At 44.9% G+C, this 14,622-nt stretch overlaps 1 protein-coding gene and 1 long non-coding RNA gene across 3 annotated transcripts in view; one reads left to right on the top strand and one right to left on the bottom strand.

Moving 5' to 3' along the window:
• The window catches only part of VPS41 (VPS41 subunit of HOPS complex), a 154,460-nt gene extending 141,396 nt beyond the window's left edge, over nucleotides 1-13,064 (bottom strand). The window contains exons 1-2 of one of the 2 annotated variants that reach the window (XM_006124074.5): nucleotides 12,955-13,064; nucleotides 2,056-2,094 (exon numbers count right to left, since the gene is read on the bottom strand). In XM_006124074.5, coding sequence (XP_006124136.1) covers nucleotides 2,056-2,094; nucleotides 12,955-12,975 — 60 coding nt within the window. In that variant the 5' untranslated portion in view covers nucleotides 12,976-13,064. Of the gene's footprint in view, nucleotides 1-2,055; nucleotides 2,095-12,954 lie in introns of those variants that run through there. The other variant, XM_025185171.3, reaches the window with a different exon arrangement.
• Nucleotides 12,473-14,356, top strand: LOC142827265 (uncharacterized). Its single transcript, XR_012901872.2, has 2 exons — nucleotides 12,473-12,592; nucleotides 14,128-14,356. It is a non-coding gene; the product is annotated as an uncharacterized LOC142827265 (long non-coding RNA).
• Nucleotides 14,357-14,622: the final 266 nt, after the last annotated feature.

Here is a 14,622-nt window from a genome sequence, read left to right as displayed (position 1 = left end):
ATGGACTAACATAAAAGTGCACTGCCATAACCCAGTTAAAAGTTTTTGACATGAACAACTTCAACTGACTAAAGCTGCAACTGATAGTTAAATCTGGTCCAAAAATTAAGGGAAAAACTGAAAGCATTGACAAAATTTGAACCTCCATTTTTCTCCCCCAGATTCACCTTCAATAATTAAGGTTACAATTATGTCATCGAGGTGAGAAAAGTCACAAAATCCATGACTTCCATTGACCTCCTTGATATTTTCGGCCCCTGGGCTGAGTTCCTAGCCAGCTCCCCACCCCCTGCAGTGCCCAGCCCCCACACTGGTGCGGGCACCCCAAGGCAAGGGGACCTCGCAGCAGCCAGGCCACGTACATCCTACTCCCCACAGTAGCAGGCTCCCATTGATCACAGCAAGTCGCTGAACCCATCTCCCCATTTTGTCAGGGATATTTTTAGTGAAAGTCAGGGCTTCTGTGACTTTTTGTTTACTGCCAGTGACGGGTCCATGACTTACTAAAAATATCCCAGACAAAAATTTAGCCTTAAATTATTTATAGGAGTGCTGTAAACATACATGGTGCTTTAGAAAAATAGAAAGATGTGATTCTCTTCCCCAAAGAACTGTAAAACAAAAACAAATAAAACCACAGGCTAACAGTTCACATACACGAAATTGAGAGCAGGTTATGATTGTACATAACAGATTGCATCAGCACATCTCTGAGCTACACCCCAGGCATCCCTATCCCCGTCATCATCATGAGCCAATCAGACCCATGGATGACAAAGTTCCAGAGTGTTGCTTCCCAAGACTGTGTCATGAAAGCCCTGGCTGAGGTGGGTGCTTCAGTAGCTGCAAGCTGGAGTTGTCTTCTTGCAGGCAGATGGGATGGTACAGCAAGAGGAGGTACGAGGTTGCTGAGGCCAAACAGTCAAAAATACCATAGTATCCCCTGCAGCCAGGAATGAAGGAGAAAAATCCAACCCAGGTTAAACACAGCCACCATGGAAAGGAGAGTTCAATCCAGCACAGGCTGGTCTCAGTGGTGACAGAACAAGGAGCAGTGGTTGTACTGGGGAAGGTCTAGGAAAAACTATTTCACTGAATCACTGGAATGGGTTGCCTAGGGACATGGTGGAATCTCCATCCTTAGAGGGTTATAAGGTCCAGCTTGCCAAAGCCCTGGTTGGGATGATTTAGTTAGGGTTGGCCCTGCTTCAAGCAGGGAGTCGTATTAAATGACTTTCTGAGGTCTCTTTCACTAAGACTACACTGCACCGTCGTTTGAAATAAGATACACAATTTGAACTATTCAAATTCTTATTTGGATCTTATTTTGAAATACCTTATTTTGTAATTTGGCACTGTCTACACAGCACCAACTTTCAAAGTAACCCGCTATTCCGAAACGTTCCTTACTCCTTATGGAATGAGATTTACAGGGATGTCAGAATAGTGAACCCGAAATAACAAGTTTGCTTTTAAAACACGGGAAAGCTATTTTGGGATACTCTGGCGTCCCAAAATAGCGTTGCAATGTAGACGTAGCCTTCCAATTCTAATCTTCTATGATTCTTCTGCTCACCCAATACTACTGTATCTATACTTAATTTTTTTTAAAGTGAAAACATTTCAAGTTGATAGACCAATCTTGTTTCAAAATATAATCTGGAAAACACATGCTGAACAAACTAAGATTAAGTTTAGGCTGTGAAATCATTAAATATAAATTGCATTTCTTTAATAAGATATTATATAGAAATTACATGGCAAATCACATTTTCATTTGTTCAAAGCAGAATGCATGAACCTAACTGTTATCTATGATTTACTTTATTAAAATCTTGTGATCACAGGCTTCAATATCAAGTAGTATATTTTAAGGATGCACATTTGCTATTAACTTGCCAATAGCTCAAATCACCTGTTACAGCACAAGCACAGCATCTGTTGTAAATAAGCAGCTGCCAAAACAGAAACAAAAAGTCCTGTGTTTCTACTGCATATTGACCAAAAAATGCAGTTTAAACATTACAGCCACGAGGTCTTTGTACACCGCCTTACCTCAGAATCATCAGTAGATTCTTCATTAGACCTGGTTTCCTGAAAGTAATAATAAAAAAAAAAAAGCATGAAGAAAAAAAATTCAACATCCGTGCAAAACAAATGATTATTTTTCTTTATTTAATCTTACAAGCCTTTTCATTAAAAACAAAAGGTAAACAGAATTTCAAGTGACTCTGAATGTGTTACAGATGAATGATTATCTTTTCTGTTTTGCTTGTTTATCCATACCCACTCTGTTTAGGACTCCTAACCTGGTGCCACACTGACACTCAGTGGCACTGTTTGGCTGAGATGATACTGTTCACTACCCTAAAGCAGACAGCAACTAATACCAACCACATCATTCTAGCAATGTGCATCATCTAAGGCTCTAAGCAACAGTCAAGTGCTTGTGAAAGGTTTTCCCTCACCAGCAATGGACAATCAATCTTGCAAAGCAATCTCCAGCAGCTTGGCCCACAAGACAGAACTACATGCTCAAGGGAGTCACAGGCCAGCTTCTCAATTTAGCTACTATTTGGCCATTCATTCACTGACTTATCTTGAACAGCCTAAGTCTTTTATTTAAGGATGTAAAATCCTGTTTAAATAGTTAACCAGTTAAACATGATGGGCAGGAAATCAGCCCCTGTCCATGATGGCCCCGAAAGGGCTGGAGCACCCTCTGCCAGCAATAGGTGGGGAGTTGCGGCAGCCAAGACTGTAAAGATCACTCATTAAGGGTGATGCTTACAGCTTAAACTTTCACATTCCTACTTTCACAGTTTCCCAAAGAATTCTAATGAGGATGGAAATTAAATAATAACTCTTCGACTTACGCACAATTCACAGAGTGCCTTGCTCAAACCCACAAAGAAACTGTGCCTTTAAAACATCTGCCTTTCAAGACAATGAATCTTAGCATCCTACAAAAAAAGAGAAGAGCCTACTCTTGCTAATCTCTCACCTGTCCACTACTGAAATCTGCTGATGCCATGCCTCCTCAAAGAGGTCAGCAAAATGAAGATTTACTTAACGTATTTATAGTTATCAATAGCAATAAAAGGTTACAACTAATATGCTGACAGTGAACGTAAGCATTTTAACAACAGCCCATGATTTAAACAAAGAACCAACAAAGAGAGAAGTAGTATTTCAAATACTATGAAGTAATATTTTGACAATAAGATATTTAGGTACAGTATTTCATGAGAGACAAAGTTACAGACAATGAGAAAAAGAGATGAAAGGGAAAGAAAATCTAATACTGATGATTGCCAGCATTTCATTTTGCGTTTGTTGGTCCCATTTATTTATTTTCATGCTATAAAAAAAAAAATGTGCTTATTGTAACCTCTAAGCACATAGTAAATGCCTTCTCTGCGCGATTGAAGATCGCTTTTAGTAACCAAGCGAAGCAGATTAGAGAGGGAAAAAATAAGTCACATTTCCATTTACTCTTAGTTACTCCATACAAGGCCTTATTATGTTTACAGTTGTCTGCCTTTTCAAGCTTTATTCACTACAGCCAGGCCCATCTCTAAAATACTGTCTTTATGTGTCATGCAACTGTTTATTCTCCTTTCATGTCACAGTTTGGGGAAGGGCAAGTACAATGTACAGTAAAACTCCATTAGTCTGGCATCCAATGCTCTAGCACTCCTGATGGTCTAGCACCACCAGGAACCCGGAAGTGCTGGGGGCAGCCGGACAATTGGAGCTGCTCTGCACCCGGCTTCCACGATTCAGCAACTGCTGAAACTGACTAGCAGCTGAATCGGGGAAGCCGGGGGCAGAACAGCTGGGGTGCTGCCCGGTTGGTCCCGTAGCACCGCCCCTCGGCGCTGCGGGACCAACCTGGCAGCACTCCGGCTCCTCTGCTCTAGGCATCCCTATTCAGCCGCTGCTGAAACTGATCAGCGGCTGACTCCAGGAAGCCTGGGGCAGAGCAGCTGGGGTGCTGCTCGGTTGGTCCCCTAGCGCCACCCCTCGGCATTGCGGGACCAACCCAGCAGCACCCTAGCTGCTCTGTCCCAGGCATCCCCACGAGCAGCTGGGGTGCTGCCGGGTTGGTCTCGCAGTGCTGAGGGGCGGCGCTAGGGGACCAACCCAACAGCACCCCAGCTGCTCTGCCGCAGGCGTCCCTATTCAGCTGCTGCTGAAACTGACCGGCAGCAGCTGAATCAGGGACGCCTGGGGCAGAGCCGGACTATCTGAAGGGGGGGCTATGAGGGGTCTGGGGTGGCATCCCCCCCCACCCCACCACAGACCGCTCATAGCCCCCCCTTCTGATAGTCCGGCAAATCTGATAATCCGGCACCCCCTGGGTTCTAAAGGTGCCGGATTATCGGAAGTTTACTGTATTATAAAATGGGTGTAAAGGTGATAAGGAAGGAGGAAAATCCTGACATTCCTTCAAGTGGACATTTGAAACTTTTTTTTGACTACAGTCTCACTTTTGGATGTAGTTCAAAAAGCTCAGTCTAAAGAGCACAAATTCTAATCACAACTTTTATTGAAAGCATTTTGCAAGTTTACAGTTACTATCTCAAAGAAATTAAATTTTTAGTTAAATGGAGTTTCTTATAAGTCCTACAAATATAGCAGTAAATTATTTTGGCATACAGGGCACTAAACAAATGACACGAGCTGAACCATTGTCCAGCACAAAGTGCAACACAGAATTTATACTCAACATACAGTATGTTATTAGATTTAGAAATGGGGGAGGGAGGATGCCTTTGTTTCATGCACAGCACCAAGCACATCATCAGTAATTAATAAAAGAAACAATGAGATCTACAGTTTTGATAATCTCAGTATTCCCAAAAGATTTCCCTCTTCCAACAACAGAGCTTATAAACAGAAGAAGATAATAGTACAATAAAAATGAACGGATGTGACTATATGAATGGGAGTAATTACAGCCCCAGGCACATAAGCTGTTCCACATGGGCAGGCCCTTATGGCCTCATGGAGTCTCATTTAAGTCAATGAGATTCCACAAAGACCCAGAAATCTACCTGCACAGCACAGCTTCCAGGATCTGAGCAAAAATATCAACATATTGTTCTACATCACCTAAGACTTCAGAAGCTAATTCAAATCACTTATCTATATAAATGCCAAAAAAGTTACTTTACTTACAGGTTTCAGAGATGTAGCCATGTTAGTCTATTTTAGCAAAAACAACAAGACTAAAGACTAACAATTTTATTAGGCATAAGCTTTCATGAGTAACAATTAGGGATGCTAAGAGGTGGGTAATTGGCTAATCATAATAAGGGAAGGTGCTCTGTTCTGACTTGCACTGGGTCCAGGAGCTACATTAAAATGCAGAGCTGCAAGGTGGATAGGTCCCAGACCCAGCACAAGCCGGGACTGCGCACGGCATACTCAGTCCCGGCTCATGCCCGGGCCGGGGCCAGGACCTACCCCAGCTGTAGCTTTGTATTTTAAATGTAGTAATATCTGGGCAGCTATTACTATGTTTAAAATGCAGAGCTGCAGCAGTCCCGGACCCGACACAAGCTAGGACTAGGGTTGCCAGATGGTTTAACCAAAAATACCGAACACCCGTCCCCCCCAACCCCCCCCCAAAAAAAAAACACACCAGGGAAAAAATTCTGTTGTGAAAAAAAAAGGGGGGAGACCAAAGTTGAGGGGAAAAAAAAGACCCTAAGAGTTATTGAGCAAAAAATAATAATAAAAAAAATAAATAAAACAAACAGCATGGCCCCTTTAAGAAATGCCTTTGAGGCTTTTTTCCCCATGGCCATCTTGTTTTCTTGGTCAGAGACAGAAGACAGCTCCCCTGCGGAACCAAGTAAGTGGGGAGAGAGAAGGGGGCGGGCTGGGCCCGGTGGCTGAGTGTGTATAGGGTTGCCAGGTGTCCGGTAGTTTCGTCTCCTGGCAAGGGGGGGGGGAGGGGAGGAACAGAAAATACCGGATATTTTAGGTGTCCAGTATTTTCTGATTTTTTTTTTTTTAACCGGACAGGAGGCGAAAATACCAGACTGTCCAGGTCAATACCAGACACCTGGCAACCTTAGCTAAGACTGCTCAGTACCGGCTTGTGCTGGATCCAGAACCGTTATTGCTCTGCATTTTAAATATAGTAAGAACTGCCTGGCTATTTCTACATTTAAAATGCAGAGCTGCAGCAAGCATAGCTCCCAGACCTGGCACGAGCAGGGATTAAGCCAAGCATGCTCAGGGGCTGCTGCCCCAAAGCAGCCCTTGTCTGTGGGAGCTGAGGCTGGCTGTGAACAGCATCTGCTCCAGCAGCAGCCCCTATCTGCAGGGAGTCCCCATTCCCCGCTGGGACTCTCTGCAGACAGGGGCTGCTCCATGGATGCGGAATAGCCTCTGCTCGCAGCGAGCCTGGGCCCACCAAGGGCAGAGGCTGCTTTTTGGCAGCCTTCTCTATCGGGGAGGGGGCAGAGGGAGCAGCACAGGAGGAGGTGGGTGCAGGCAGCACTGCGGAGACAATGCTGTGGGAAAACCAACTTTTAAGCCAGCTCCCCCCAGCACCGCCTCCTGATCCCCCCTTGCTGCCTCTGATATAGAAGCAGCAAGGGGGGAATGCGAGTAGTCAACTTGACTAGTCGCTTATATCCCTTGTAGCAATCCACTTCATCAGATACATGAAGTGAAAGATCAGATGGCAGAGATACAGTGATGGGAGTGTTATATCAGTATTAATTTAGTGAGGGTGGATGTGGCTTACTACCAACAGTGATAAGGCGGCGAGAATACCTAAAGGAAAAAATTACTTCTTGTAATTGACTCCTCTTGTTTTTAACTTAGACAGGCATTCAGATACCATTGTGATGGGTGCTGTTAACAACCTAATAGATTGCAACCTAATAGATTGCACATACACATGGGGGGGAAAAGCTATACAAACATGTTTTACAATGGAGGAGTGCAATATTATTTCTAAAATGTACAGCTCTGACAGTTTTATAGGAAATGCTGAGCAAAAAATTAAAAGGGAAATCTTGATTTGGAAAGCTAATCAACAGATTCTGCATCACCAGACACAACGCTACCAGTGTTTTTGGGTGTTTCGAATTGACAGGCACTATGCTCACAATACAAGAGAGTTATTCTGAAAAGCTTTCTGCCTGACTTCTCCCATTCCCACAGGTAAAATTGGAACAGTAACTGCAGTCATGACTACAATGGGGTTTCGGTGGGTGGATTTTTTTTAAATGTATGAACCAAGAGGATTATCCCGAATTCCATTTTTTATTTTTAAAATAGTCTCCTAACTGTGAACAGAAAATCCCTGATGAGTGACTAGTAAGTGACCAGAATCCAAAACAGTGAACTAATCACTGTCATTGGCAGGCCCATCACACTCTAGAGTGGAAGCAGGTGGGGAATCAGTGGTGGTGTTGATGTATAATAAAGCCACTTGGCAGATGCTGGTTTTCAAGAAGCCCAAGAACAGAGAAATGACGCACAGATGAGAAAACTGGGAAAATTTACCAATATAGTTAATCTCTGAGCTGGCAGATTTAACAATGTATTTATCTCACCTAATGCAGTTTCCCATCTACATCAGGAGTTGGCAATAATTTTTGATGGGGGGACAACTCCAAGATTTTGGAAAGTGGTTGAGGGCGGCACTCTTCCATGATATTAATGGAGAAGGTGCGAGGTCTGAGACGGAGGTTGGGTGCAGAAGGGAGCTTGGAGTAAGGGAAGAAGTTTTGGTGAATGAGGCTGTAGTGACCTGGAGCACTGGACTGAGTGCAGGGGGTTGGACTGTGACTTAGGGCAAGGAACTGGGGTACAGGAGGAGGTGCAAGGGGTTGGGTTGTAAACTAGGGCAGGAGGGGAGTGATCTGAGGCAGAGGACTGGGGTACCAGATCTGGGAGGGGATATGCATGCAGCAGGGGGGCAGAGAATTTGGGTATATGGAGTAGAGGACAGGAGTGGGGGGGGGGGCAGAGGGTTGGGGGAGGGAGAGACCGGGATGCCAGAGGCAGGCTCTGGCCAGGAGACTTACCAGTCAGTAGCCCAGCACTTTCCTGAAGCAGCCTCTCTGCCTGCCCTGTCTCCACACAGGCTGCAGCCATGTCCTCTGTGAATAACTAGGAGCCTCGGAGGGAAGGGGGCACGGTGCTTCTGGCCAGTTTCCTAAAGCCTTCCTTCCTCCCCTTCAGGCTCACAGATTTTAAAGTGAAACCTCCCAGCAGCTGCCTTTCTGAGTGTGAGGGTGGGGCAAAGAATGCATAGGGCTGCCTGCCGCATCCCCGGGCTAGATCCGGTGGCTTGGCGGGCCGTATTTTGCCCAGGCCTGATCTACATTGTGGGAGGGTTTTTCCTTTATATTAAAAACAGTTGCCATTAACTGACTTAAGGCCCATATCTTAGATATGTAGGGAAGGAGAATCAAAAAGCTTAAATTCCAGTGAAAGTCCACCTGCATACACACACTATTTATAGTTTTTCTCCCATGCATGGAAACTCAAACACTACATGTAAAAGTGAAAAGACCACTCTCATATAACAGCTGAAAGGGAGAGAAGTGCAAACAATTAATTTAGACTGGTTTAATAACCAAAGGTGTTTGTTAATAGACCATAAGCATTTTAATGATACTTTTATATTTGACTGTTTCTTTTTAATATCCACTAATTATTGGTTTTAGTAACAGAGACAATGGAGAGAACACAAGAGAAACAGTCTCAACCGGTAAAATCCTTAACATTGCAGAAGGGGTACAGCCTATAAATACCAACATTAGGATCGGCCTCCTCCAGAGAACTTAAACTTCTGCATGTTTAGGTATACAATCCTGGGAAAACAGTTCTCCTAAGCTCTCTTATGCCCCTCCAACCCTTTAAAACACACACACACACACACACACACACACACACACACACACACACACACACACACCCCCCCCCCCCCCCAATAGTCTGTCAAAAAGTATGTGTGTGTCAGTGGAGTAGATATGGAAAAGCCAATTTTCTGAAGGCTTTAAACAAATTATACTTATAGCATATGAAACTGCTACACTTGAGCTAGGAAACTTTTCTTAAATCTATTTTATTCTTGTCTCACATAAGGGAACCACATAAATGCTAAAAGAATAGAGCGAATACTATTGAGCGAATATGTGTAGAACATTCCATCTTAGAAGTAACACATACATTAAAAGAGGACTTGAGGGCCTAGAACAACCAAAATTTCAGCTGACTCCCAGCATATATCCCATCCTACCCTGTACTCATTCCTCAGCTTCCAGCAGGAAATCTCTCCAACCAATTCAGATGGGCTCATTTCTTTCTTCCACCTCTGCATTCTTCATCTTCTGAAGTGAAGCAGCCTGCACATAGCAATTAGCTGTGTGCTGACACCTGCTACCCTGACATTAAATCCTATCTCCCAAAGTTTATTGTAAAATACATTAAAACTAGGTCTCAACGCTGCCCACATTTAAGTGTGTAACACACTGCACAGGAGTAATCCCACTGGCTACGTCTACATTGGCCCCTTTTCCGAAAGGGGCATGCTAATTTCACAGGTCGTAATAGGGAAATCCGCGGGGGCATTTAAATAAAAATGTCCGCCACTTTTTTCCGCATTTTTAAATAAAAATGTCCGCTACTTTTTTCAAAGTAGGAATAAGATCCTCTGGAAAAGGGCTTTTTTTCTGGAGGATCAGGGCCAGTGTAGACGCTCTTTTCCGGCTTTTCTAAAAGCCGGAAAAAAGCGGCGGACATTTTTATTTAAATGCCGCGGGGGATATTTAAATCCCCCGCGGATTTCCCTATTACGACCTGTGAAATTAGCATGCCCCTTTCGGAAAAGGGGCCAGTGTAGACGAGCCCACTGACTATACAGTGTTGACAGGATTGGACCATAAATACATAATATTACCCACTAGCCAATTAGCCCGTCATAAGATGGGATTTTCAGGTCTCTCCTCCATGTCAGTCTTCTCTCCTGAGCCTCTGGTCTGTCTGTCTCTCTGTGTGTGTGTGCACGTGCATGCACTCCTCCTTTCCGCCCCCCCTCCAGTTCTCCTCCGCCTCCTGTCTCTCTCTTCTCCTTCTCCTCCCCCTCCTGCCTCTCACTCGGGGGACGCAGCAGCCTGGCTGAGCAGCATAGAAGTCAGCTGAGCGCCATGGTAGAAGGCGAAGGAGGGTGGGGTGGGGTGGTGACGTTCACGGCCAAGGGGCAGGGCCTGGAGCCGCTGTCATGCCGCACATCACCACCTCGCCCCCCCCTTTGCCTCCCACCATGGCGCTTGGCTGACTTCTGCGCCGCTCAGCCAGGCCGCTACAGGGGAGCAAGCGTCCGTTTAGGTTCCCCCATGGCAGCCCAGCTGAGTGGCGCAGAAGTCAGCCGAGAGCCATGGCGGGAGGCGAAGGTGGGCGGGGCGGTGACGTACATAGCCAGGCCCCGCCCCCTGGCCATGTATGTCACTGCCCTGCCCCTCTTCCCCTCCCACCGTGGCGCTAGGTTGACTTCTGCACTGCTCAGCCGGGCCGCCGCAGGGAGCAAGCAGCACAGGCCGCCCAGAGGGAACAGCCAGCATTTCAGCATTACAGACTCTCAGACACTGGGCTACTATATATATGATTACACTATTTGTAAGGTTATTACAGTAATACTCGCTTCCAGAGTCATGTACTTTTACCAATTGACAAGGCCCCATTCTAAAACTGCTGCACGCAGAGACCAGCAGAATTTGGCTCTGCAGCACAAATGTTGCACAGGCTGACTCCTGGATTCACTTCAAATGTGCTTCAGTCATGCACAGGAATCACCATAGTGGATTCATGTAGTTCAGCATTCCACTACTATATAATTCTAGGGGAAAGAACCCAGCAGCAGGCAGAAATGGGATAAACTACAAGACCACCTCCACACCTCACTGGGTTTCACCCTGATGTGCAATAGTTAAGAGATTGCCTTAAATCAAGGGTGGAAAAAGGGACCACCACAGGACCCAGCCAGTGGCTGCCCTGCCACTCCCCCGCTGCCAAGCCACTCCAGGCCTGGAGATGAGGGAGCACATGAAGTCTCCTCCTCCTAACCTTCGCAAAGGGTGCACGGCAGCTAGAAATGCTATTTTAAAAACAGACAGCATTTCTCTCTAGCTGTCGTACACATCTGGCAAGGCAAGGGGCAAGAGACTTCATGCACTCCCCCCAGCCCCAGGTCCTTATTGGTCTGGGGCTAGGGAGAGTGTGCGAGGTCTCCTCCCACTGCAGAGCTTAAAAAGAAATGCCAGCTGTTCTAAAACAGCTGGCAATTTTCTCTAAGCAAGGGGTTGGGGGGAGGACATGACTTCATGAGCTTCCCCACCCCCAGGCCAATCAGGGTCTGTGGGAGAAGTCTCCTGCCCCTTCTGGGGCAGCCCAGGGCCACTTCAAACATTTATGAAGTGGCCCCCTTTTAAAAATGTATTGCCCACCTCTGCCCTAAATCCTAAGGCATTACAAATTTAGTATCCCTTTCAAGAAACAGAAATTATCAATGAAGATGACACTTGATATTCCTGTGATACACATAATAATGAATATCAAACATTGGTTTGGTCTTGCAAAGATTTAAACCCTCTTCTTTGATGTCAGACTATAAAAAAGTTGTTTTTAAAAGATAAAACATTTAAAGCAAGAGGGGGGGACCACAAACAAGTGAGAAGCAGAAAAAAAACCAAAAAAACCCACCTCACTGACATGGCACCCTGACTGAGAAGAAAAAAAAGACACTCCCCACATTCTCCTTGCACACCAGAGCCTAGAGAGGCCCATCTAGATTTTGTGTGCTCCAGCTCTGCGATGGGGCAGCAGGGGGACTGGAGTGCAAGCACAGGGTCCCCAATGGGGGGGAAGTGGGAGAACACGCCTTGAAGGGCTAGATGCAAGCAAGGTGGGGGCTGCATCTGGCTCCTAGGCCTAAGGTTTCCCAACCCTGATTTAAAGCATAGTTCTGACCTATACCATGGAATGGCTATGAAAGACTTTAAATTATGGACAAATTCTACACACTTCCCTATACAATACTGTTCTCAAAAAGAGGACTGTCCCCATATAGTATAATATGAGGCATTATAAATATAATTTAAAGCAAATAGTTGGGGTGTATACACACACACACACACACACCAAATAATATTTATTTGGTGTGTATATATATCTCTTATAAAATAAGTCCAACCCACAAGTCACCAATAATCTTGTTTTTAAAACAATATAAGAAATGCTAATACTGTCTTCTCATAATCCACAACTGATTGATACCAGTAACTGATCGGACACATTACTAAACAGTTAAAGTGACAAATTATAGCCACCAAAGTCAGTAGGAATTGGATACAAAAAAAACCACCTAATACACGAGTGGTATTTAATAGCCAATATCTTAATCAATGTCCAAGTAGTGTGACGTGTGATTCCGTGCTCTTTCATTCGGGGGTTACGCTATTGTGTACACACAGGTGAAAGAGAACGTGACGACTCTGAACCTTCGACGGAGAGAAGCAGAGTTCCAGCTCAGTTTTAAATGGCTTCGCGCCTACACAAGGTTGGTGTCTTTACAAATAGGGGATACAGAATCAGCTCCCCCATTCTCGGCGCCTCTCTCTGCCCCCCCCCCCAGTTCATGCCTGTTTTGCTGCTGTCCCTTACAATACCTGACCTATCCTACTGCTGCACCCTCAGCGTCCTCCCCAATCTCCACCCCCTCCTGCTGTCTGTGCCCCGCACAACACTCTCCCCACTTTCCCGTCCCCTGCTGCCGCCCCCCATCAAGCTCTCGCTTCCTCTCTGTCAGCGAGCAAGCGCATGGGCCTCTCTGCTCCCCTAGATTAATTCCTCCGCGTGGAGCAAACACCAGGACTCCCCCTGTGCAGCTCTCAGTGCTCCCTGCTCTGGCCCAGCCTTTACCTTCGCTTCTGCTTCCGCCATGGTGCAGCCGCCTGACAGTCATGTGAGAGGCCCCTGAAAGTCAGAGGGCGGCGGAGGCAGTTTGGGTAACGTAGTTTTTCTACTTCCTCTCCCTCGGCTGGGCTTAGAGCTTGCAAAGCAAGTGCGGGGGGGCATCTGCACCTGTGTTGCCATGCCCTTGCTGGGAGGCGGGAAGGGGAGGGAATTAAGCACATTTACAAACTAATAAGGGAGTTTAATGTTTGTGCTTGCCTTAAGGACAGGCAAAACCAGCTCTTCGTACTGTGCATCATTACCATACAATAATAGTGACAGAGCATTGCCAGCCCCAACCACTGAAAAAATTAGTAGCTAGAACCCCCCCCCCCACCTTAAAAATATTGAGCAGTTTGAACTTGGCATTTTCATGCTTTTTGCCTCAACCATGAGTGCCTCCTCTTTAAAAATGAAAGTTTGAAAGCCTGATGAATTGACATGATTCCAGAAGCTGGGGCTTTAACGAAAAATACCAGTTAGGAGACTTAAAATATAATGGAGAGAGTTGGAATCTTGGTCAGTTCCATAGGAATTAAAAGCTGTTGCTAACTAATGAAAGTTTAGTAGCCCCACATAAAATGATGTTGAGAAGTTACAGATCCCATTTCTCAAACCCACCACCGTGCTTTGCATTGAATTGCAAGTTCTTCAGTTTAGGGAAAATTGTTACTATGGCTATGTCTATACCGAACTGTTATTTTGGAATAACTGACGTTATTTCAAAATAACAAAATGCACGTCTACGCAGCAAGCCATTATCTCAAAATAATGTCGATGTGGAGGACTACTTACTCCGACTCTTGTAACCCTCATTTCATGAAGAGTAAGGGAAGTCGAACAAAGAGTATTTTTCCTTCAACTTTCTGCTGTGTAGATAGCTCTAAAAGCCGATTCAAGCTATTTTTATTTCAGCTACGCAATTGACACAGCTGAAGTTGTGTATTTTAATTTGACTTTTGCCCGGCTAGGTAGACATGGTCTACATGTTTGAAGAGAGTCTAGCACATTGAGACCCAGCTCTCAGTTGGTTTCACTAATCAGAGGTCTTGAAGCGGGGACCAAAATCACCTTCTTCCAGTATTGCCAATTCCTATTATTATTATTTTATTATTTTATTTTATTTATTTTATTTTACAGGTGATAGGATTTTGATTGGGCTAGAGCAAGAGGCCAGTAAAAAGAAGTAAAGCTCCCAGTCTCCAGCAAATTTGAGCTCTGCCTGCGGGAAGACCCCCTCTAATAGCTGTCTCACTCACTTGCCCACCGCTTTGGGGCATAGTGACCAGTCAGAGCTACTGTAGGAAGAATACTCTCTTTTTTTCTCATAAAACATAAGCTCTTACCACTTATTAAAGGAGTCTCTCTATTACCTGTGTCGATCTATAATGCATAGTTTTACAGTTCTGTTAATGTATAATGGAAGATGGAGCAAAAGCATGAGCAAGTTGACTACAATACAGGTCTACAGTAGAAGCAATTTTAAAATATTTAAAATCTCATAAAAGAAAAGAGAGAGTCTTTCAACAACTGATCAGGAATAACCCTGCTACTTTTCACAAGTAGCTTTATATTTTTAATTGTCTTTAATACTGTGTGCCAAGCTGACATTTTATAGTTTAAACCCTTCTTTTT

The sequence above is a fragment of the Pelodiscus sinensis genome, chromosome 2 (assembly GCF_052426305.1).
Source record: "Pelodiscus sinensis isolate ZL-2025 chromosome 2, ASM5242630v1, whole genome shotgun sequence".
NCBI lineage: Eukaryota > Metazoa > Chordata > Testudines > Trionychidae > Pelodiscus > Pelodiscus sinensis.
Note: the sequence above shows the minus strand (reverse complement) of the source record. Positions and strands in the feature narration are given on the sequence as shown.